Raw genomic sequence first — 25,941 nt, 5'->3', positions numbered from 1 at the left:
AGAAAGCAAAAGCCAGATGTGTTTTCAGTTAATACCATCAGTGTGTAGTTGGCACATTGTGTGCTTAGTAATATGATGGTTTGTGTTAACTGTGTGGTACAAAAATACCATTTTTACAAAGGTTTGAAGAGTTAAGCAAGATGTATTAGCTTTTGCAAAAGATCTACAATGTTTTGCTGATTTGGTGTAAGGTTTTTTTATTTGTGTGTAGAGTTTTGCACAAATAGACAATAGTTACAGAAATGTGCTTAAGCAATCAGAAAAAACTGTAAAATGGCACAATTCATCTGTGGAGCAGCCTTCCCACCTCTACAGGACATCTACAATGCCCGGGTCACAAAGAGAGGGCCAACAACATTATCAAAGACCGCACTCACCCACAGCACACATTGTTCACACTCCTCCCATCAGGCAGACGCTTCAAGAGTGTGAAAGCAAGGACAACCAGACCAAAAAACTGTTTCAATCTGCAGGCCATCAGGCTGTTGAACCACTGACTGAACATTTATCATGTAACATCATTGCCACAATGCAAAATTGCACATATTTGTTTTTGCACATACAATCTGTTAACATATTTGCACATTCTAAATGTACTACTTCTGACAATAATGCAAATACAATCCACCTTAAACACTGATAACACTTTACCCTCTGCACATAGAACTGCACATTTTGCTTGTTTTATTTTTCTTATTGCTTATTCACTTTTTCACTTTGAATACCTGACCGTCCAACGGTCTCTGCACGTCCCTGAATTGTACCCTTTCTTTTTCACTAGAAGTGACTTTTTTTTATTTATTAGCAAAAACTATAATACATTATTATACAATGTTATCATATAAAATATTATAAGTTATATTTCTTTATGTTGTAGATCAACAACTGTTTAACCACAATGCCGTTCAACAGCATAAGCATTTTTCTCACCTCTGATTTTTTTTTTATATGCATGTGATGTGTGATCTTACATGTTTTTATATTGAGTGTTATCGCCATGTTTTTTTATTCATATTTGATAAATAAACCAGCCTTTACACACAAGCCTAGTAAAGGTTTTTTTTCCATAATAGTCTGGTCCAAAACTTTTCAGCATTGTTGCTGATTGTTAGCTGTTGCTATGGACACAACGAGCGCTTAGCAACAGTAAACCTTTGGCGCATGCGCAGTTTGTATCAGCGATGCACTGTGGGATTGCACACTATTGACATAGCAACCAAGCGACAGAGCCGCTAACTTTTTTCACTTCGGATTAGTTTTTGCCATATCATCTGTATTTTGAATTGTCAGTCCTCCTTTTGACTGCTGCCATGAATGATGCAGTGCTGCAAAAAACCCAGGACATGCTGGGAAAAGTGATAAAGAAACCGCCTCTCACGGAGAAACTGCTAGGCAAACCACCTTTTCGGTATCTACACGACATCTTCAGTGAGGTAAGACTTGACTACTAATGTTACAATAAAGCTAGCAAAGGGACATTTGTTTAGCTTGTTCCACGAACCGCCTTTATCCGCAGCTATGAACAGGCTAATGCCAACTGGACCTGTGTCGTTTATAGACACAGGTATGGAAACCAGTTAGCTGGCTAATACATAGGCATTAGCATCAACTGAGCTAAGTGAGGAAGTTAGCGAATTTTTAACAACACAGTTATAGTGTTGCTGTCCTTGCAGCTCTCCTCTGTCAGTCGTAGCATAAATGTTATTAACAAGCAAATTAACCACCGTCTCTAACTACTAATTGTCTACTAACAATTAGCTTAAATGTTATGTGGGTTAGCTAGCGGTGCCAACAGACTCATCTAGTTGCTAGGCACGCACTGAACCCACATCAAGATCAACAAAACGAATAGGGCAATTCTTAATGACCAGGCCGGCTAAATCTGTCTTTCCGAACCGTCACGTTGAAAACGCGGATGTTAAGCAGCTTATTACAACTGGTCTGTGAGAATCTAAGGTTACGTTGTACGTTGTCTATAATCGGTAGCGGTACTAATAAGGGTCTGGGCTTAGAATCTGTTTGAGTGCTTTAAGTGTGTTTTTAAAACAGATTGGAGTGCATATATATATGGTTCTTTGTAAGTAGGCTAATAATAAACAAGGTAATTGATTGATTGTATGATTTCCTGGCACCTTACATCATTCAGCAAACAGCAGCTGGCCACTCTCAGGAGAAAAGAAGGTCGTGTACATGATTTGTTTTTCATTTAAGTGCCATCAATCATCAAGACAGTATTCTGGTTTGTGCCTGGACGAATCTGATGGAATAAAGAATGTTTACATTCACAGACAAAGTAACAAGTGCCTTTGAAACATAATATTGAAAACATTTTGTGAGGTTTTAACTAGATAAAGCATATCATCTAGTCAATGTTTTTTTTATTTCATTTGTGTCATGTATTGATAAAAATATTGGTGAGTAGAGTAAGTAAAACTGACTGAACTTAATTTACAGAAGCATAAAGGTACAATACAATAAAGGTTATGTAACATGGGAAAGGAAGTGTCAAAGTGCCTTCTGTTCTGATCTATTGTTTGTGTCTGTTGAATAATACATTATTTTGATGCTATTTGCCAAAGCAATATGGGTAGTATTATTTTAGAAAAACATTAAATCTGTATTTAATAGCTACTTTTTATCTGCGTTGTTCATTACTTGTCAGACACAGCAGACCCCTCTGGTAAGGTGTCAAGCAGAGTAAAATCTGTTTCACTTTTCTAAGCAGAGGTGAGACTTCGTTCTCACTCTCCACCTGTTGAGCAGTTTTATATTTCACTGTAGGTTCATGTATATTTGATGCATTTGAAGCATGTCGGTACATGTGACTCAGATTAACAATGTGTCTGACTAAATCAAGAATAAATCTTACAGTCATGTTGTGGAATTGTTGGTAATATTATTAGCCTGTAGCCTTGTGTATGTATATGCATTTCAGAATGAAAGTGTGTGCAGTGTGTGAAAATTAAGTGGTCAGTAGTGAAAATAATATGACTTACCCTTTTCTCTCAACACTTTTAGGTTATCAGGACCACTGGTTTTATGAAAGGCCTGTATGAAGAAAATGAAATGAAGTCAGATTGTGTCAAGGTAAGTTGACCTGTCTCTGCTATCTTGGGGATTAGTTTGCTACACCTAAATGACACTATTTTCTTTCAGGTTATTTCGCAATTTTTAATTTGGCTGTGCTTGTGTATTTTTAATTCATGTCCTATGAACCAGCCTTATGAGATCACCCATGCATTAGGTAGGACAGTGCACAGTGTCTTTGTGTGGGGGTAACCCTACACGCTGCCTGGTAACACACTCTGAGTGAGAGGATCTGGCAAGACTTGACTTAGAGGACTTGTCAAGGTGTCAAAACTCAAGTCTCTTGTTTGTGAGCTGACCCCAGATTAATAGTGGATGGGAGAGTAAACCTAGGCTAAAACCTAGTGACTTTTTTTGAACTACTGACATTAACTCTTGTGTTTGATTTCAAGTCAATCTAGTTTTATTTATATAGTGCTTGTTTAGAATTGTCTCAAGGAGCTTTGCTGAACCCTCCTTGAGCAACAGTGGCAAGGAAAAACACCCTTTAAATGATAGATGTTGAGAAGTTTTATATCAATGGCATCAGTCATAGCTCTAACAAGCCCTCTCACATGTTTGATTGCCAAAACTGCTAACGATCACTAAATGTGAATTATGCATAAGGCAGTTTGAAAAGTATGTTTACCTTAACGCAGCATGTTGCCAGAGTCAAATGGGGTGCTTGGGGTTCTCTACACCCAACCCACATGTCATTTTTATAACCCGCCACTTTTTCTGATATTTTTCAATAGTGTATTTATTAATTGTCTTGAGGGTGCCACAGAATAGAGATTTCATAAAGGGATCAACACTGCAAAGCCTTGGCTTGGCTATTATCAGATGTGACACAGAAGGGCCAGGTGGCTGCACCAGATAGAGGTCCTTATGTTACACAGTTGGCAGGCTTCTCAAAGGCAGCAGGCTGTTAGAGGCACTACTTAGCTGGGTCATTAGTCTACAATAAGATCTGTTTTATTTGCATGCATGTAAGATAAAAATGAAATCAAACAAATTTGTTTTTTACCTTCAGTCTCTTTTTTTGTAGATTGCTAACACAATGAGTATGCTGCTTTAAGTAGCCTGGTTGAATAGGACATTAACCAGTTAAAGGATGGACAAAATATTCAGCCAGTAAATGATTGTTCATTATCACACATTGGACTAAGCTGGAGGATTTTTGCTCTTTGCTCAGATTAACTTGTGCTTAATTCTCCAATGATATGCATATCTCAAGGATTTAATTGCTGTAAATGCTGATAGAAAACAACTCCCTTTGGAGTCCTTTATTTTTACAGCCACAGTTTCTTACAGCATCTCTCTTGTACACTTGTCCTATTTACTCATCACATTTTTTTTCTAGGATAAGGACTCCAAAATAGCCTTCCTTCAGAAAGCGATAGATGTTGTGATGCTGGTCAGTGGTGAACCCCTGGCTGCAAAGCCAGCACGCATTGTGGCCGGCAGCGAGCCTGAGAAAACCAATGAGCTGCTGCAGGCCATTGCCAAGTGTTGCCTCACCAAGGTCTGTAACACTGGGAAATTACACACAGAGAAAAAGTGAACTGCTAATACGCCCACTCTAGTCGTCTGTTGTCTTTATTGATGTAGCTGTTGCATCGATACAACATCAGTATGACTTAGTTCTGCTCATCAATGTATTGCACACTTGGGAAACTCTGCCTCAGAGAGAACATTTAATTGAACCCTGGAGACCGTAAACAGCCAGGCTGCTGCTGATGGGAGTTGGTAGTTGCTCTTTAAAGTGTATGTTGATGAATCCTGTTTGACTCAAAAGGCAAATTAAAAGTCTTAATGACCTGTGATTTCAAATTCAAAAGCTAAACAAAAATATACTGATTAGAGTGTTTCAAATGTTTTGGTGTAGCCAATGATGGGTTTTTCTTTGCTTGATCTGTAGTTGTCCAGTGATGATGCTGTGAAGCGAGTGCTCGCTGGAGAAAAGGTGGACATAAAAACCAAAGCCGGCACCTCTAGGTCGAAGGACAAGGAGAACAGGGAGGGACGTGAACGCCACCCAGAGAGAGAGGTGAGTGTCCCCGGCCTTGTAAAATCCCAAAAAATGTAAAGCACTCAACACTTATTGTTTGTGGTGGTATGAACAATTTCAGGAGAGGAAAAAAATTACAGGACGAAGCGGCAGCCGGGACCAAAAGGATCCAGACCAGCCCAAAGAACAGGAGAGCCGACGCAGAGATGGAGAGAAGGAACACCACCGAGACAGGGAGCACTCTGACAAACACCATCGCAGCGAGCCTGACCAGCACGCCAAAGATCATGATAAAGACAAAAGTAGAGACCGGGAGCGGGACAAGGATCGAGACAAAGGGCGAGTGAGGGACAGGGACAAAGAGAAGGACAGAGAAAGGGATCGAGAAAGGGGAAAGGAGAAGGACACAGACAGAGTGAAGACACGAGAAAGAGATTCTCACAGAGACAAAGAACGTGACAAGGACAAGCGAAGAGACAGAGACAAAGAGCGTGACAAGGAGAGAGAGCGGCACAAAGATGGGGATGAGAGGCACAAAAGTGGTGGGAGTGGCAATAACAAGGTATGGGACTTATTCCACTTGCAACATTCTTAATGTTGGCATGATAATGAATGAATAAGTGTGTATGTTTGTGTTCAGGCCAGAATATCAGAGGAAGCACAGCAAAAAACCAGCCCTGAAGAGCCTAATAAAGCCAAACCTGTGCCAGCAGTAAGTGCAGTAAGTCTTTTGATGGGAAATCAGTCCATATAAGAAACATTTGTAACACAGGTCATAAGAAATTTTCCAAATTCTTTTCTAATGGTGTGCGTCTTTGTGCCTTTTGTAAGGAATCAATCCCAGCTGAAGAGGTATTCAAACCTGCACAGTAGATGATGATGCAGAATATGTAGTGTTTGACTGTAGTAACTATTGCTGTGGCCTTGGGGTGGCTAGCTGCTTGGGTTAGTGCTAATTAGAGCTGCAGTGACAATCATAAGGTTTTTTTTCTGCTCATTTCTGTGAAGTTGATGAGTGGGATCATTTCATGTATGGTTTAATGCTGTGTTCTGTGCTTGTACAGCCCACAGAAGCAGTTGAGAACCAGGTAAGAATTTACCCTGGTGTAACTGTCATTGCTAATTCTTCTACGTTTTAGTCAAGGAATGGAATTCCCTGTGTGAGCCATGCAGTGTTTAGCCTGGATTATTGTTGCAATGTCTAGTCAGTGTGACAATTTTTGTCCTTCATAAGTCAGTGGTAAACCAATTATGGTAACTGAAGCGCCTGTTCTGATGTGGCATAGTCATTTCAGAGATGAAATGTTGGTTTTGCAGTGTGTATATGGATGTTTAGCTATGCATAAAACCTCCCTACTTTTAACCACAGAAGGGAAGTGGATACTCAACACAGCTAATTCACCAATGTCTCTAGTTCTAGCTTTGCTTTGGATCTTATACCATCCTGTGTCCCATTCCGTCCCACTCTCATTTCAACTTTCAGTTTCAACCTAATGCCTCTGCACTTAATTTATTAAATGACTGGTATAGAAGCTTCCAGTACTTATCCCAACCCGTGTTACAGTCATTTTCAAGTTTTGATGATGCAAATTTGACATTGAATACTTTGGCCGATGTAAAGCATGAATGTGTGTGTTCCTTTCAGCCTGTAGAATTCTAAAGTTGTATATTTTTCTCATTTTAATTCCTGCAGCTGGAGAGTCCAGCTAGAATACCTCGACCTTCATCAGCCAAAGGCCAGAGACGGAAACCCAAAATTGGTGGTCAAGGTAGCCCACACAGCCTATTAATACTCCATACTTTGGTCTGTAATGATTTTCATGTTGGATTTTAAAGGATGCATTGTTGCTCTACTCCCAACAGATGAATCTGACAGTGAGGGAGGTAAGCATTTCCTCATGTTTCTTCCATGCATACAAGAACTTATCAAGGGTTTTATTTATTCATTTAGGCCTTGGTTTACTTAATTTGTGTACAATGAGCTCATTATCATCACCTTGATCAAACCCATAACTAAAGTAAATGTAACTGAACATTTGCAGCAATTTTAGTGGTCCATTTACAGCAAGTACAAAGCATGAGTTGAAGAATTAAGTGCCATATCTTTCCAAAATGTCAGAATGCTTCTCTACATTCAGGCGCCACAATCTGTCAGAAAAGTAATGCAGTAAATGACTTAGTGACTGATTGACTCACTGTGATTAAGAGCAATGTTATAATTTGTCAAAGCATGGCAGCTGGTCAATCAGGTTTATTTGTAAATCCAGTGTAATTGCTTTAATGCAATTTTTATGCAATTTCCCCATTGTGGGAATAAAGGTTTCTTAATCTTAATCTTAATGGGCTGTACAAGTCTACACTAGAAATGGCTCCTGACCAAACCCAAACTAGTCTGGGCATACCCACAAAACAAGTGCATAATAGCAAGCTACCAATGTATGAGAATGCTGAGGTTTTACTTACTCATTCTAGAGTCAATAAAGCTGCTTGCCACACAGATTGCGAAGGCTAAATTAACACCAGGCTAAAAGATTCTTTTTGTGATTGAAAATTTGAAACCTGTTTCACCTATGACTACTTTCAGAATCAAAGATAGGTTTTTAAAGAGATTCTAAGCTTTTATATGAAGAATATACAGGATTAGAAATTTAAATTAAAAAATGATTTTAATAGTAAGAAATAATGAAATTTGTTTTTTTCAGAGGAAAGGCATTTAAGGAGGGCAGTAGAATATCAGTTCATACTTGTTCAAGGGGTGTGCTCCTTGCTGTTATATACAAAGCTAACCATCAGTCACTGTTTGCTTTTCACAGATGGAGATGCTCTTTTAGCCCAGAGACCTGTTCCCCAGGAAAATGGAGAGACTGGAGGATCTTCAGTGCCATCCGACATGGCTTCCAGGTCTGTACAGTTAATGCTTGCCCATAAACACTTTACAGAGGATAAGGTGTGCTGCTTGGCTTGTTAAAGAAATGGGTAAAGGAAAACAGAATTTGATGAAATAGAAAACAAGATTAGATCTGCTTTGTGTTCATTTTACAGCAGCAAACGAATAGCACGGCCAAGCAGCGCTCGTCCCGCAGCTCCTCGTGTCAAGAGACAAGAAAGCTACAGTGATGCGACCCCAGCTGAGAGGTGGTTTATTGAGTCAATAAAGCTGCTTGCAAACTTGTATCTTGTCTAGCTCTAGTACTTGAGATACACTGGATAAAATAACTTGGAATCTCTACTTGTCATCTTTCATATAAACTTTCATTCAAATGAGTGAAGTTTTTTTTTCTCTTTTTCAGGCTGTCTAGTGCCAAGCCTGCTGCAGTTGTCATCATGGATGGGAAAAGGTTGTCTGAAGAAGAGGATGATGAAGATGGGCAGTTTCTTGTGGAGGAGGCAGTCCCTCCACCTGCAGATGCTCCTGTGATGGAGGCAGTAAGTGACTTTAAGTTCGGGAAAACATACACATAACCTACAGGATAATTAACAGCAATGTTATTATGTTTATTTCTCTATACAAATTCTCTATTTCAGGAACCTGCACGAGAACTAGACAGTGAAGAGAAACATGGTACAGTTATTTATTTTTTTGTTTTGGTGTAGTTACAGGCTTGTTATTCTTGTTTTAGTTTGAGAATGGGTCTTTCATTGTTTTTCCCATGGTTCTCTGGCTGTAGGTGGCCTTGTAAAAAAGATCCTTGAGACCAAAAAAGACTATGAATCGACACCATCCTCCCCCAAAACCAAAGAACAGGTATGTACTACTTCTAGTTGTACCTTTTATCTCCACAAGATGGCACTATTGGCCTAATTCTCTCCAAATCATCAGCATCAGTAACTCAGAATGCAGGTTACATATCTCCACCAGCTCTGCCAGCCAGGCATTCTTTATGGAATGTTTTCTTCTAGGGACCAATTTTGTTCACACTGAAAAAACCCTGTGCAACACTGGTTTTTATCAAAAGAAAGACATAAACAAATAGAGGTGTAATTGCGCTGCCTTGAAACCACAAAAATGTTCCCCTTCAGTGAAGCTGAAGTGCTGATAACTTGACAAGCAAGTAACAGACCACACACACAATTAATACACACATCAAGATGTCTGGCGAAAAATGAGCTTGTTTTCTTGGGTTGCAAAATATTCTTAGGTTGACTTTTCTGGTCTTTGCACAATTGGAAGGCATGAGCCTTTTGGGAACAGGGTTTTAGAGCTTTTAACCATTCAAGTCAGGCGCTAGTTTCATCTCACCTCTCATCTCTTATTTGATTTAAATGTTATGTTTGGTGACACAGTACTGCCATCGCTCATGGATTCCCTTCTGTCAGCCTATTTATTAGCCAGAGAGAACGGCCTTTCATGAATATTTGTATGAGTACGGCACAGTGTGAAGCTTACAGTTTGGTCTGTACTTCATGGTGTGAGGTGGTGTATGCTGTCTGCTTTGGGTGGTCCCTGTCACTGAAGCATTACTCTCCCTGCATCTCTTCCTAGCTGACCACCCTGACTCTTATGGATCCTCTGTTTTGGGCTGTCACTCATGCAGAAAGGCCCCTGATCTGTCTCTTCCTAACTGCAGCCTCATAAATGATCTCTTATAACTCACACTTCAAGCTGTCAAAGCTTAACCAGCAGTACATCTAGATAATTAATAATATTTTTACCCTATAAACTTAAAATTCAACAAAATGCACATGTGAAAGCATCCACAGCATCAGAACTTTTGCGTAACATGAGCCTTTCAGAGTTTATCCTAACACAGCCTGCTCAATTTTTGGGGCTCCTAACAGTCGGTTTAGAGTATCCTGCATGGTCTGCTCCGGCAGCTCATTGCAGGTATGTCTGTGAAGTGCTCAGTGCACCTCTCCTTCATTACTGGCCTTGCCTCATCAGCTGTATAAAGAACTAAAATGACTTCCTTCCTGACATGAAAGGGTGGAGAGGTCAGCTTTATGGAGTATTTTTTAATAATTGTAATCATGGTAAAACAGGCAGGGACAAAAAATGTAAATATTGAGCTTCCTCTTTTTCTGCGGGGTTTAGAATTACAGCTGCTTCAGTCCTTTTTTACTGCTCAGTACAAAAATGTTGGCCTTCACATCATTTTGGATAACGTTATTATATAATTTCTTACTTTTGTCATTCCTATTATTTTTGCTTCAGTGCTATTTAAATAGAGGGAATACTTCAGGGGATTGTATTTTGTATTTTATGTCCCAACATTTGCGTGTGTGACCCAAGTATATTTATGAGGATGACCTTCCTCATGACCCCTCAGCAGCTTTGTATATTATTCCAAGATACTTCTCTTTTTATTTAGACAGAATCTGCCCCTTGCAACAGCTGCGTTTTCATAAGAATTTCTGTGTACTCTTTTCTCCCCGTTTCTTTGCCCCAATCAAATTAGCCTTGATGAAGGTTTGTAATGTATAAATAAACCCTGTGGCATACAAATGGATGGCTGCTGAGTGAGAGTCACGGAGGAGAAGGGCCAGAATACTCTCTGCAGAATTGTCAGGAAAATAAATACTCCTCTCTGCAGACCTCTGTGTCTTCATAAACATCCAGTGTTTTTTTGTGGAAACATAAGGAAATGACCCCATGGCATTCCATTAGTCATATTACTTTTGTGGAGGTCATATTGACTTGTTGGAGGAGAACCTACCTGAAGGCAGCCAAAATCCAGCTGATGACATATTTTGATCTCTTCACAACTGTTGTTTATATCATTGTGAAGATTTAATTCATTATAATACATCTATAAAATAAATGTGTATGTTTTGGTCTCCTATAGAAGCTTCACCCCTCGACCTTGTAACAACATCCTGTAACCTCTTTGCTTCTCTCCTCACCTCACTGACTCCAAGTTATTTTTATGATCTAGCTAGTCTTTAGAATGACCTGTATGAAAATGGCAAGAAGACAACATAAAGAGCCAACTCATTCTATGCTCTCCCTCAGATTTTTTTCTAGAGGGACAAAAAACAGCTTCCAGGATGGAAACCAGTAGCCAGAAAAGTTGTTCCCAGGGATTCTAAAGTCCTTTCATGTAGTCTTCAGTGATCTTCAACTTACTTAAACAAAACCATTTTTCCTTTCAAACTGATGATCCGAGTCATTTTCCTGGAGTGCATATATATTCATTGTGTCATGTTCAAAATGGAGAATGTCAGTTTGCGGTGTCACCGCCCTAATTTATACTTAAATTGACTAAGTTGGATTGTCGGTGTTGCAGATTTCATGCAAGGCTTTTGCCTGAATTTGATCTGATAATTGAAGAGTCATAAATAGGTCTAGTCTCATTATGAGACTGGCTGATCAGTCGCCATCAACTAGACAGCTTGTGTTTTCCCAGTTAATGATACCCTACAGGTTTCTATGGAAATGACAGTTTCTGTGTTTGCAAGCAATTTTTCTTGTCAGTGGATGCTTTGAAGAATGTTTTTGTCTAACCCCAGAAAATCCCCACAAGCAGTCTATAAATCACATATTTGCACGCATTTCGCATTAGGCATGTGATGACCGGATGAATTTTACATTGGACAGTGCTTTGCAGTGCTATAATATGTGTAATGAGATGCTGATAGAAATGTATCAGTATTCAACCAACTCCTTTCTTTTTCTGCCTTCACCTTTCTTGCACCAGCCAAAGACTGTCTTCCCCCTTTACTGTCAAAGCTAATGGGAAAACCTGCCCCCCTTCCTCCTCCTCTCACCTCCTAGTCCTCTGTGGTCAGCACGTCTAAATATTGTTCTGTGATCTGGGTGAGAAAAAGGAAAACTAGGAGCACACAGGTCTTGTAGACCCCGACAGAGACCTCCATAAAGCCGTGATTTATATCTATCCAGACAGAGTGCACATGAACAAGGGGTCATGTTTTCACACCAACTTTTTTTATTTTCCAACAGAGAAGGAGAGTGGGGGGAGTTAAGGTAGCAAAGGGACGGCAAATAGAATGAAGCCCTGGGTCCCGTCTGGGCTGTGCAGACTTAAACCACAGCCAGGCAGGCCGAATGAGGCATAGAGTATTTGTCTAGCTGCAGGGTTCACGGCGCCCAGTGGAAAGCCACCCACCTTGCAGGGGGACCACTGGGCCAAGGCAGTTCAACCTTCACACTTTTGAGTCACCACAAACGGGTAACGGAGTGAGGATGTCAGAAATGTGTGCTGGCTTCCTGAAAAGAAATTGTGGCAAACAATAATGTTTGATGTCATTTCTGCCGTGTGGTCTTGTCTAGTTGAACTGCCTCTTGGTATTGAAATAATTAGTTTGGTTTGTTTTGAGAGATGTCTTGATAAGGAAAATGCTTTATGCGCCAGCTGTGCCAAGCATATGTGGCCTGCTACCCGAGCGGGCTCTATGACAGACTGTGTGTTTTGAAGAGGAAGCTGTCATTTAGTTTACACACTGTTGCAAATATGAATTATGCTGCCTGGTGAAGGCAGGTGCTCCCATCTGTGGAGCCAAATAGCATAATTTGGGGCCAAGAGCTGAACTTGAAAGGAGACATAAGTGTAGTAGTTGTTACTCAATACTGTAGTAAAATAACCTCACTGCCACAGCCTGTTACTAAAATAAACAAGACTTAAAGACCAAGATTGCGTGTGGGGGTTATGTGTGTTCACTGTATGCTTTGCCTGATCCTCTGGTGGGTGTTTGTAGGTGTGTGTGTGGGTTTGGAGTTGCAATACTTAGTGCTTTCACATTACACACAGACACACAGGCCTTGCGAAGTCCAGCTGAGCAAACATCCTTGGGTTTGCTCCCTGCCAAGGGAGGTCCTTCCCTGATACCGTCCCCTCCTTTTTTACCATCAAGGCACTGGGTGTAATTGGGACGTAGCAACCCCCCCCTTCAGCCACACACCATACACTGAAAGCCTTCACCAGTCTGCCAGACCTCCTACTTTAGCCGACACAATTCAGCAGCACGTTTGATCTTTTTATATATACAGCTAGGTTAGTAGAATTCCTGCCTAACATTTTTAGCCTTGAAATCCTAAACCACTAAATGCAGCCTTGCTTTGACTCTGGGCTTTTGAAACTTTGCTGGCAAAGGTAGAATTCCTTAAGAGAGTTTGTTATGTTTTGGTCAAGGGATACACAAGTGATTTTTGTGTGTGTGTGTGTGTTCTTCCAGCTGTTGAATTTAGGGCATGTGTTTAATCATACAGATCATATTTAAGCCTTTCTTTCCACATTAAGGCTTTGATCTTGAAGAGCTTGTTTGTGAAATCAAACAGAAAGTTCCCTTTAATCATTTAATCATTAAAAACCAACATGCACGCTAGAATTTGTATTCTTTATCAATCTTCCCAACACATCTCACCCATTATATCACTTTTACTTTCAGAACATAGTGTCCGAAACAGCACAGAGGAAAGAGCGGGACATGGTGACAAAGGAGATCGAGCGGCTGCGCTCTTCCATTCAGATGGTGTGCCGTAGTTCCCTACCTTTGGGTAAGATCATGGATTATATCCAGGAGGACATGGACGCCATGCAGGCTGAACTTCTCATGTGGAGGCGGGAGAACAAGGAGCATGCGCAGGCATTGCTGGAGGAGCAGAGGTTAGCGCGGCACATGCACAACACTTCAGTATCTGTTGTTTAATAGAGTTTATTATTAATTAATAGTCATTGCAAAGATCCTATGTTTCTTTACTGACTACAGTGTTTCATATTCACTGTAGCTTTGCCATGAAGCAAAAAAGAAAAGAATTTGAAAACTTGTATGTCCTTGTGTATACTGCAGAGCATCAGACCGGGCCTTGGAACCACTTAAAGCAGAACTAGCTGAGGTGGATCAGCTGATTAAGGACCAACAGGACAAGATATGTGCTGTAAAGTACAACATCCGGAAGAACGAAGACAAGATCCAAAAGATGGTGACTGGAATCAACTTCTCTTCCAAAACCTAAGAAGGAAGGAAGGTGTAAAATGGAAAAATTGCACTGATTTCTTTTTTGTGTGGTTTCTCATTTCCAAATAATGGTGAAGCCGTTTTTCTTGGAACATAAAGTAGGATGGGACCAAACACTGTACTCTTAGGCTTTCCAGGGGAGATGGATCTAAATGAATACACAGTAAGAACAGAACAGAATCATTAATTGAAAGGGCCACATAGTGGCTTAGAGGTCACTACTATTCACAGGAGAAGATAAAGTGGCTGCACACTAACCTAACCCCATCATTGACCTGTAATGGTGCCTTGTGGAATGAGCCAATGCTCAGCTTATGACTTGGTAGGTAGATTAGATAGTTGTGTTTGATGCTTGGTTAGCAACACATTTAAAATACATTTCCTTGTTCTCTTAATCATCAGGTTCAAAGGCACGTGTTTAGATTGCGGCACAGCCCAGGATTCTTTGTTGTAAAGACTACCTAAACAAAAATAGCTGTCGACTCATGGCACATCAGCTGGATGAACCAGGAAGAAAGTTACAATTTGTCCTGGTAGCCTAGTTGACTGAAATATTTCTTACATAATAGTGGTATCTTGGTTTATATTTGTCTTGGAAACTTTTACATGTCACACTAATCTTTCCCTCTTCCAGACCATTTCGTTTAAGCCATCACAAGCTTTGATACTTTACTCTTCCACCTTTGAAGCACTGCTGCACTTTGTGGTATAATTAGAAGAGAGACTGTCTGTTTTTGGGGGGCTGTTTTTGGTTTTAGGTAGTGTTGGGAGTGCTTTCTTCTTTCCATATCACAAAAATACATTATATATATACCTTCAGGGATAAATTGTCCTTGCAGTGCGCATGCAGGATGGTCATTGAGGAGGTTGCGCTTGTCTGTTTATACTGTAAGGTTTGCTTTTTTGGACCAAGACAATGTTTAGTTAGATGGAAGTTTTGTGTAAAAAAACAAAAAAAAAAACAAAGAAAATGGGATAATATCTCCTTCTGCAACTTTAAGAAATCTGCTTTACACATGTAGCTAGTAAGAAAACAAGGAGCAATACTAGAGTGATAGCTTTGTAAGGCGATTGGATTGTAGAGTTATAAGACTGGAAGTGTAAATGACTGAATTTCCTCCAATTTCCAGTGCTGAGATTTCTTACAGTGTGGATGAAATACATGTTTCCTTAAACAGTGGCCTGTCTCACCCTGAATGAAAATGCAGTTATCACATTCGAATAATGATTTAAATGTAATTTTACATGATCATGAACACATGCACATATGCAGTTACAGGTACTTCACATTTGCCTCCTACATCCTTTAAAGTGCTTACAGAAAATTATTTGAAACACTTTCTTTAAAATCCTTTTTGGACTGATGAATGTAATCAATTGTTTTTACATCATTTTCCCTAAAAGCTAAAGCTAATACCTTAGATGTGAATGTGATGAGTGACGATACAGATTGTACCATTACTGCTTTTTTCTGCCATCAAAATATGTATTTTTTCCTCCACTCATACTGCCTGGTCATGAAAAGTGTAGAGGACGCATACATTTTTTGTGATACTACATTTATGGCTTAGTATAATTTAAATGGACAGTTGTAAATTAATAGAAATCACACTTACTTTGATAGCTGTGGAAAAAAAGTAAAAAAAAAGGCATTTTAAAGTGAATAGCCAGTGGAAGGAAATTTCTAGTTTCTAATTTGGTGATTGTATACACTTTGTGGATATGATTTAAAAAAGGGACACTACACTATAGTACAGCACTATTAACTTTTTAGGAGTAAGCTGTTCACATGTTCTATTAGTCTAATTTTACGACAGTATTATCTTTAGTTAATCAAACACTGGAGGGGAAAAGAACAGGAAATCTAAACATTTCAAATTCAAAACTCTTGGAAACCTGCATTCTCATAAACGAAAGCACTATCTACACTGTACACTGTTGTACCATATTATCATCTCTTTAAACTGTACATTATGTATATGTGGAGACTGTATCATAGCACAAATAATGATATAATTTTGTAGTGGAGTGAAATAAATGGTTACATTGCAATAAATATTTGTTTCTTCTTCGTGTTGAATGGTGAGTGCAGTTAAGAGATGGTTAAGCTGGCCTCATAATGGTTTAATTAGCGGTCTTTATTGTGCAAAATAAATGGTCCTGTTTGTGGAAGACTTGAAGATTTCATGTTAAACCATCGATGTGACTCGCTCACCCAAGCCTCGGGGAGACTTTTATTTTGAAGCCTTGTACAACATGACAAAAGTAAAACTTTCTTTCAGAGACTCTTTATTAACACTGCAGCAACTTCCCTCAACAGCTGCTGTACAGACAAAACAAAACTTTGGAAACCCCTTTAACATCTATTAAGCTAGATTTGGGCAGAGGATTTGTGACGAGAGTTGGCCCCTTGCAGAAGGCATGACACCTGCTTTCCCTGGCCTTAGTCTCAACAGGTGGATTAGCAATCGCAGCCCAAAGAAAGGAAAGCTCCGCTGTCCATCTGCATTTACTTTACTTTACAACAACAAAAACTCACAATAGTTTGTGCTGCTAATGAGTTACTGCACCTTTCATTTTCACTGCTGTAGTCTGCACTTTATCCTAAATGAGGCCAAACAGAAAGGCTCAATCACTTTTATATCTTTAGATTTGTTCAGGATTTTATATCTTTAGATTTGTTCAGGATACCTGGCCACACATTCAGTTTAAAGGTCTAGGGAGTAGGTTTAAGAGAGAAATACATGCATGCCCTTGCTGGTCCTTTAAATCATTATTAAATGGTGTATCTGTTTCCTTCACTTTGCTTGTACCGTTTCCAGGTATTTTTATATTGTTGGTTCGGTGCATAAAAAGTAGTTAATTTGTTTTTTACACCTAAACAACTTTTTATTATTCAGTGCTACAGCCTGTGAGTAAGCTCCTCACTTAGGGGGACACATGGGTCTGCTGACCTACCCATGTATTTTTAGATCAGGATCTCTGTGTCTGTCATCAGGCAGCAGCAGAGCATGGCTGCATTCCTCCCTGGTGTACATTACCCACCTAAAAATTAGCACATATATTTTATAATATTTTTATTATTACTGCGACACTTATACTCTGTTGTTTATTTATAATGGTTGATTTTTATTTTACACTCAACAAAAATATAAACGCAACACTTTTGTTTTTGCTCCCATGTTTCATGAGATGGACTTGAAGATCTAAACTTCATTCCAGATACACAATATTACCATTCCTCTCAAACATTGTTCACAAATCTGTCTAAATGTGTGCTAGTGAGCACTTCTGCTTTGCTGAGATAATCCATCCCACCTCACAGGTGTGCCACATCAAGATGCTGATCTGACATCATGATTAGTGCACAGGTGTACCTCAAACTGCCCACAATAAAAGGCCACCCTGAAATGTGCAGTTTTGTCTCACAGCAAAATGCCACAGATGCCACAAGCATTGAGGGAGCGTGCAATTGGCATGCTGACAGCAGGAATGTCAACCAGATCTGTTGCTCGTGCATTGAATGTTCATTTCTCCACCATAAGCCGTCTCCAAAGGCGTTTCAGAGAATATGGCAGTACATCCAACCGGCCTCACAACCGCAGACCACGAGCAACCACACCAGCCCAGGACCTCCACATCCAGCAGGTTCACCTCCGAGATCGTCTGAGACCAGCCACTCAGACAGCTGCTGAAACAATTGGTTTGCATAACCAAACAATTTCTGCACAAACTGTCAGAAACCGTCTCAGGGAAGCTCAACTGCATGCTCGTCGTCCTCATCGGGGTCTTAACCTGACTCCAGATCGTCGCCGTAACAGACTTGAGTGGGCAAATGCTCACATTCGATGGCGTCTAGCACGTTGGAGAGGTGTTCTCTTCACGGATGAATCTCGGTTTACATTGTTCAGGGCAGATGGCAGACAGCGTGTGTGGCGTCATGTGGGTGAGCACTTTGCTGATGTCAGTGTTGTGGATCGAGTGGCCCATGGTGGTGGTGGGGTCATGGTATGGGCAGGCATCTGTTATGGATGAAGAACACAGGTGCATTTTATTGATGGCATTTTGAATGCACAGAGATACCGTGATGAGATCCTGAGGCCCATTGTTGTGCCATACATCCATGAACATCACCTCATGTTTCAGCAAGATAATGCACGGCCCCATGTTGCAAGGATCTGTACACAATTCTTGGAAGCTGAAAATGTCCCAGTTCTTTATGGCCAGCATACTCACCGGACATGTCACCCATTGAACATGTTTGGGATGTGCTTGACCGGCGTATACGACAGCGTGCACCAGTTCCCACTAATATCCAGCAACTTCGCACAGCCATTGAAGAGGAGTGGACCAACATTCCACAGGCCACAATAGACAATCTGATAAACTCTATGCGAAGAAGATGTGTTGCACTGCATGAGGCAAATGGTGGTCACACCAGATACTGACTGGTTCTGAGTCCCCAGACCGCCAATAAAGCAGAAACAAACTGCACATTTCAGGGTGGCCTTTTATTGTGGGCAGTTTAAGGTACACCTGTGCACTAATCATGATGTCAGATCAGCATCTTGATGTGGCACACCTGTGAGGTGGGATGGATTATCTCAGCAAAGCAGAAGTGCTCACTATCACACATTTAGACAGATTTGTGAACAATGTTTGAGAGGAATGGTAATATTGTGTATCTGGAATGAAGTTTAGATCTTCAAGTCCATCTCATGAAACATGGGAGCAAAAACAAAAGTGTTGCGTTTATATTTTTGTTGAGTGTATATGAAAAGGTACAGTACCTGACAGCTCTGAGAACGAGAAGACTTGTTCCTATCTTTGTATAGTAATGTTTTTAAGTCGTTAATAACTTATTTTTGTTGTTTTTGTACGTTGTTAAAATTAGTAATCATGCACTTCGCGTACCCATAAGTTGACCTGTTTCATTTTTATTTATTTATTTTTTGCGGCGGCATTAATAAAAGGAGCGTGTCCCCTTTAAATCCTTCCGGCTTGACGCAGCCAGGAAGTAGCGCAACGAACCGAGCAGACGCCTCCGTCCACACTGTCACGTTTGTTTATGTTGCTGTCTCCTGTCTAATTTTGATCGCTCTACTTCTTGTCGTATTTTTGGTGGAAGCGGTGTCGATTTCCTGACCGCAGCTTCAGGTTGACGGTGTGATATATTTTTTCTGGATCATGGCCGACGGTCCAGAGGCTGATGTTGACGACCCGCCCAGTATCAATTTCCCTCCGCTCATCACTATTTCTGATCTGCCCAGTGCTACTGCTGCAGGTAAGCACGACTGAATGAATGATGATTCATCGGTGGTGCAAGGACAGCAGCTACACATCCAGGCAGCCTGCACTGCAGTAGCCATGACAATAGGCTATACATCCATACAGATGTGTTGTAGGTAAGTTGTGATGCCCAGTAAGGTGTGGTCGATGGATCCAAGAAGCTTTCCAGTGTTGTTGCAACCCTACCAACACAGCACCAATCTTTTGGACACAACAATTGGAAGACTGCATTTTAACACTATACCAGTGCCTACACTGCTGTATGAATGTGTTTTTAGTGTCTAGCCTTTGACTCCAGTCCATAAGTGTGTCACATGAGCTCCACATAAGCATGACGAGGGATAAATTCACCCCTTCTCCACTGAGCCAGGGCATTCTAATAGCATGATATAAACACTGATCTGTACTCAAGGCGATAAAAGTGTAATTTACATTATGCAGGCAAGCTGCCATCAATTATGTAGCAAGCACCAGCTTCTTTAAAGATATGCCGCTGATCTGTTGTGTCTTCGGCAGGTCGTAACCTGAAGGAATGGCTCCAGGAGCAGTTCTGCGACAAACCTTTGGAGCAGGATGATATGCGGCTCCATAATGCGGCTTATGTCGGAGATCTGGATACCCTGAGGAACCTGCTGCAGGAGGACAGCTTCAGACGGTGAGGCGTGGGTAATGTAATAAGACTGCAGAGCACTTCAGTTAACAAAGTTACAGTGAGCTTTGACTTAGAAAATACAAAAAGGGTCTGGCAAATGGAAACAAAAATACTAAGGTAATAAACACAAGGAGCCACAAAGAGTCACAGTCTGCATGATGAGGGATGGGAGTTTATTGTACTGCAGAGAGACAACACAGGCGGGAGGAGACAAGGAGGTTATTTGTTCAGTGTGTGCTCGTGCTGCTCTGAGTGGTTTGTGGTTTCTGTTTGAGTGGTTATAATGAATGGTGGTTTAAAGGACCTGTGTGTTGGATTAAGTGGCACCTAGTGGTGATTCTGAACATTGCATTCAACTGAATGCCCCTCCCTCGCTCCTTCCTTTCAAGACTTGTCTATCAATCACTTCTTTTCCAGTCTGTTGAACTACTCACCTGTCTTTTTTATTGCCAGACGTATCAATGAGAAGTCAGTGTGGTGTTGTGGCTGTCTGCCCTGCACCCCTCTGCGGATAGCAGCCACGGCAGGGCACGCTGCATGCGTGGCCTTCCTGATTGCCCAAGGAGCCGAGGTGGACCTTGTAGATGTGAAAGGCCAGACAGCTCTATACGTAGCAGTTGTTAATGGACACCTAGATTGTGTCCGCATCCTCCTTGAAGCCGGAGCTGATCCTAATGGGAGCCGCCACCACCGCAGTACCCCGCTGTACCACGCAGCACGGGTGGGGAGGCTGGACATACTGCAGGAGCTCATCAGGTAAGATTTGGAAGTACTGAAATGGTGACCTGCAGCTATGTGAAGCTCCCTTTATGTGTAAACATGTTCATTTCTGCTGTAAAATCTGATATTTTAACACCTGCTGGGATGGACTCACTTTTAAAGCCAGCCTCATGTGGTTATTTGAGGAACTGCATTAGATTTGTAAGTCAAACTTCTTCTATTTCTTTCTTTCTTAGGTTTAATGCTGATGTTGACATGGACCACCAGCTGGGTCCCCGACTCCTGTTAAGCGCCCGCACCCTTAACACTCTGGTGGTGTGTCCTCTCTACATCAGCGCCGCCTACCACCACCTCAACTGTTTCCAGCTGCTGCTCCAAGCCGGTGCTCAACCTGACTTCAACTACACGGGGCCTGTCTGCCACGAGGCTCTGACACGCGGCCTGGCCTCCTGCCTGCTGGATGCAGTGCTGCGACACGGATGTGAGGTGGCCTTCATCCACCTGCTGCTGGATCACGGAGCCAACCCGGCCCTCGTGCCCTGCGACGAGTCGGAGCTGGAGGCTCCTAACAGGAGGAAGGTGGATCCAGAGGCGCTCAGGGTCTTTCTGGAAGCGAGGAGTGAGTACAAAAGTTTTAATGATCAATTTTTTTTTATTGTTAGTTAGTTAGTATTTTTAGGCATCTGCCATGGCTGGCTGGGGTGACCTCTTTGAGCATAGGAACAAATAATCTCTCACCCATGCCTTCTAACCCCTATGGACTACTTTGTACAATGAAATATAGAATTTAATATAGATATGAAGTCACACAACTGCCAGGAATGACATATGAAATGATTGCATGATGCATCTGTGTTATAGTTGCGCATGTGTTGTCTCTCTCGCGAAAAAAAAGCTTTGTGGTTCGACGGATGTTCACACATGGCTTTTGTACGCGACCCTGATACCGTTCTCGTGAACCCGGAAGTATTACGTCGCTAACTGCTATCTGCGTTTGCGGTCAGACCGAAGCCAGATTTTAGCAAATCTGGCTCAACCCACCCAGGATCTAACCAAGTCTGAAAAAAAGTCTTTGTTGTTTATGTGAGGTAGTTCACAACCACACATATCAGCTCTCGCAGACAAATACATGAGCCAGGTTGTTGATTATGTGAAGAATATACAGTCTGCTGCCATGCAGCAACCTGCAGGGCTCAGAAATGAAGCCCATACAAAAACTGCAGTTTCTTTGATGTCCTCTGAGGGCTTGCTTCAACATAGAGTCAGTCCTCTCATGTCTGTGTCTCTTCTGTCTCTTTAGTTTTTTTGTTGACAGCTTTACCTCGGGTCATTTTTTATGTAACTCACTTTGCCTAATTAATATATTAAGAATAACATGTCTGATAATAAAGGATGTGGCCGCTTTCAATGACAGCTGGGTGCTGACTCACTGCACGACTCACAAGCTTCCTGCTTCCATGACTGCCCACCCATCCTAGCCCCACTCATGCTCCACCCATAGTATATACAGCCTTCTGTCTCAGCACTGTTACCGTGCATGCTCCCTCTCTAACATTGGCTCTCTTGACCTGAAAGAAGACCAACACCTGTGTTTCCATGGCTTTTTTTTTTAGTTTCCTTCATTCACAGCTGGTCAACCTGCTGTTTTTTTTTCCTTCTTAGGATGCCCTCGTAGGCTGACACACTTGTGTCGCATCAGGATCCGCAGAGCGATGGGCAAAAAGCGCCTAAACCACATACCTTCATTACCGCTACCTGAACCGATCAAGAACTTCCTGCTTCACCAAAACTGACTGCCACCCACCTCTCTGTCTTGTAAACTACTTATCAACTCAATCCATAAAAAAAAACACATTCACTCCTAAAGAAAAGCCACAGGGGAGAGCACTTTGTCAACCCAATTTGCTAATTAATTATTATTTTATATTAATAAACACTTTATATTATTTTCCAAACGTACAGCAGTTATGTAATCCTCCTGCTACTGCAATGATTATTTAAAAAAAGGCTACCAACAGAAAATCCACGACTTTGACTCTATGTATATTTAAATGTTCGCCTTGTGACCTCCCACGTGACCGGGATGTGTTGTAGTCATACATACCAGTAGCTCAACAACCACAGTGGGAATTTCATCTGGGTTTAAGGAACGGTGCAGTGTAATAAATATGTTGTTCATAGGCAGAGGAACGTTGTCCAGATCAGCTCCTTGAATTGCTCGCATGTAAACTTGGATCGTGGGTGAAATGTACAACAAGCCATCATTCTTAAAATCATGCTGAAGATCATCCAGATTATTAATAATGGCTAGTATAAAGTGCAGGGATTCAATGGCTAGTATAAAGTGCAGGGATTCAATTTGTAGGCTAAACACTTTGATCGTGGCTGGTGGGTCTGAGCGAATAAAAGTGTGTGTCTGTATTGAAAGCTGCTGTGTGGTTGATTCTTTTTCAGCCATATGCCTTAAATTTGAGTTATTGCCTTGAAGACACATCAGAAGAAATAAAGATACATTCTCAGTATTAAATGAGCAATTTAAGGTCCTCGATCCCACTGGAGAACTGTTTTCACTACTAAAAAAATATCACTTTAAATAAAATTCTTACTGTTTAGGGAAGATTCATGACGCCCACTTCTGTGACAATCTGTGAAATAGTGAATGGATAAACAGAATATTACTATTTATTTACCAGCTGCCTTCTCTGTGAGTCTGTAGCACTTGTTGTCTACTCTGCATGTCTGTTATTTCATCTTTATTTGCATACAGTAAATGTATTGTAATTATATCTCCTCTCCTGTGTGTTGTTTTTTTTATCATCTGAAGGATATAATGGGAGTGAAGGGGGACACATTCTTTTGAAGTAAGATCATTTTTCCACGCTTCCTGTTCTGTTAGCCATCTCCTTCTCTGAGAGAATTCTTTCTTCGCAACTTCTTCCAGCGTTAAAAGTCCAAAATTTCCTAAGTCAGAACCAGATCACTCTGCTGTCAGTATCAGGGCAACAAAGCACACAGTGATCTCTAAAAGCACAGATTAATGTGCACTTGAGAGTAATTCCCTGTGTGTATCATTTTACTATTCTCAGACTATTAGTCATGTGTGAGCTATCACTGCTGAGACAATCTGTTTTCACTCGAGTACAGTGCATGTGAGCAGACTGCTCTTTTATTTATACTTGAAAATCATTTATTTAAAATCTTACAGTCATGTTTAAGTTAGTAATTGTATGTTTTTATGTCTACACACATATAAATCATATGGCAGTGGGTCCTGGGACAAACAAACTGTTGTCTCCTCTTCCTGCTTCCATAGAGTGTTACTGTGTGAGCTGCAGCAGGTGCTGCTGATCATCAATCCTTGGTGAACTGATCATCAGCAGATGATCTATAAAAACAGACCTTGTTGCTGCTCTGGAGCATTCAGCTGTGTGTTAACACAATGACAAAGAGGGATGAACAGACATTAAGTGAACAATCTTCAAGCAACTAGTTAGTGCTGATTAATTTGTTTTTATTTATTTTTTTCCAGGGACAATGCATATTAAAGAGCATTTTTTGTAAATATGTCAGTGGCATACCTAAAAATAACAAAAAATTCTAGTAAAATAATTAATCAATTTACAACATGCAATAAAATTTACCATATAAATATATTACAACAGACAAACATCAGACAAAAAACAAAGCAGCAGGAACATGCCAGGTCAGGAGTCAGTTCTGTCATCTATGATTATAACGAGCCTCTTCTTTGGCTGCACTTTATACTGTATATGTGTGTCCAGTTTTGTAATGGCGGTGGAAGTAAGATTCCTTTCAGAAGCGGATCAGCTCAGCTAATCTGTCAATCAAGCCTTTTAAATGACCTGAACAAAACATTGCTGCTGCAAGTTCATGTTATTCTAAATTTAAAATCCAGCAGACAGATTGAACTGATTTGCTTTGTGGTGACAGAACGCTGAAATTTGAGGGAAAGATTGTAGAAATATTTCACGCTCTGCACTGTGGAAGGAAGAAATACCAGAAACAGAGATAAGCCTTGTTTTTTTGAATAAAAAAACAAATGTCAGTCTTATAAAGGAGTTGGTACATTAGTCAAGCTTAATTCTATGAGACAGAGTGGGACTAACTACCTTCTATTGTGACGGGAAGTAACAGACACTGAATCACAGTCAGCACATTAACATGCAAGGCAAGACTATACTCCTGCCAAAGTCACACCTCCTAGTGCAAATTGAACAAATGCATATAGAATATATACTCCTTAATAATCAGGCAGCATGGCTCCATGGATGGCATTAAAGGTCCACAATCTGTCAGCATGCTGTAATATTACATGCAAACATTTATTTTCCCCTGCAGATGAAACTGACTGATTGTACTGATCACATGATTTCACACACTTTCTGTCGAGCCTTCTCTCAAAGTCTGATGGAATGGGTGAGTGAGAGGCTAACATGCTAAAATAAGAAGGAAAAATGAGAAACGTTTAATCTGTTCCTCAGATTAATGCCATTGTGAGCAAGTTATTATGTTCACATTAGCATTTTTTAACAGATTAGGTTTTTGATTGTAAGATGCAGACCTCCTCTTTATAGACCTGTAACCTTTAACCTCAGATGCTTATCTTATTGCAGGATTTGACCAACCCTCTGATCAGTTCCACTTCTCCTGTCTTGTAAAGCCAGTTAAGATAAACATCTATGATTGCCATTGTAATACAATTGCTTTTTTGTTGCTTTTGTCTTTACTAACTTGTAGCCATTGATATCCTTCAGAGGAAGGTATAAACTTTATACAAGCGTGACGGCCGCATCCAAGAGGAGGATATTTGTTATTATTGCAAAGCTGATAAATGGACCCAGGGCATCACGATGGTTGAGAAAACCGCATTTTAGTGAAAACATAACTGGCCCAGTGGAAAATGCACAGCCTGGGAACCCTGAGTAAAAGCAGCAGGGAGCAACAACAGGCCTCCCAGTTCTGGCAAAGACCTGTGATGATGGACTGGGGTGTTTTCTGGAAGAGCTTTAGACAGAATAAAGATTTCCTGTTTTAAAACGTTCTTCTTATTTGAATGTGAGGAAGGTTTTCAAAATGTGCTTGTGCTTTGTTGAAATCCCCATTTAAACTCATAAATAAATAAAACACTTTTAGGGGTGAAAAACAAATAATGTAGTCCGGTGTGTAAGAAAAACAGGTTTCTGAGCATACCTGCACTACTGTTGCATGAAGTCTCTAGATGGCACTGTCTTCCTTTCAAGCCTGGCAGACATCTCCTCGTCTCCCATTC

General features: G+C 40.7%; 2 protein-coding genes across 8 annotated transcripts; both read left to right on the top strand.

Annotated features, from left to right (window-relative positions):
• Positions 1 to 1,194: 1,194 nt before the first annotated feature.
• Positions 1,195 to 16,013, top strand: traf3ip1 (TNF receptor-associated factor 3 interacting protein 1). 7 transcript variants are annotated; one of them, XM_028394119.1, is made up of 17 exons: positions 1,195 to 1,433; positions 3,019 to 3,087; positions 4,430 to 4,591; positions 4,988 to 5,116; positions 5,199 to 5,639; positions 5,718 to 5,789; positions 5,909 to 5,929; positions 6,142 to 6,165; positions 6,771 to 6,846; positions 6,941 to 6,961; positions 7,891 to 7,978; positions 8,120 to 8,212; positions 8,368 to 8,503; positions 8,603 to 8,639; positions 8,746 to 8,822; positions 13,421 to 13,638; positions 13,823 to 16,013. In XM_028394119.1, exons 1-17 carry the CDS (start codon positions 1,311 to 1,313, stop codon positions 13,986 to 13,988), a joined length of 1,953 nt encoding a protein of 650 aa, XP_028249920.1. In that variant the 5' UTR covers positions 1,195 to 1,310; the 3' UTR covers positions 13,989 to 16,013. The 7 variants fall into 7 exon arrangements, with proteins under 7 accessions (XP_028249920.1, XP_028249919.1, XP_028249918.1 ...); XM_028394118.1 differs by having other exon boundaries at positions 5,718 to 5,798; positions 8,123 to 8,212; XM_028394117.1 differs by having other exon boundaries at positions 5,718 to 5,798.
• Positions 16,014 to 18,978: 2,965 nt separating this feature from the next.
• On the top strand, positions 18,979 to 23,437 carry asb1 (ankyrin repeat and SOCS box containing 1). Its single transcript, XM_028393439.1, has 5 exons — positions 18,979 to 19,274; positions 19,796 to 19,934; positions 20,385 to 20,687; positions 20,888 to 21,270; positions 22,314 to 23,437. Exons 1-5 carry the CDS (start codon positions 19,178 to 19,180, stop codon positions 22,442 to 22,444), a joined length of 1,053 nt encoding a protein of 350 aa, XP_028249240.1. The 5' UTR covers positions 18,979 to 19,177; the 3' UTR covers positions 22,445 to 23,437.
• Positions 23,438 to 25,941: the final 2,504 nt, after the last annotated feature.

Source organism: Parambassis ranga, chromosome 21, assembly GCF_900634625.1.
Source record: "Parambassis ranga chromosome 21, fParRan2.1, whole genome shotgun sequence".
Taxonomy (NCBI): domain Eukaryota; kingdom Metazoa; phylum Chordata; class Actinopteri; family Ambassidae; genus Parambassis; species Parambassis ranga.
This window is presented reverse-complemented; position numbering and strand designations above follow the sequence as displayed.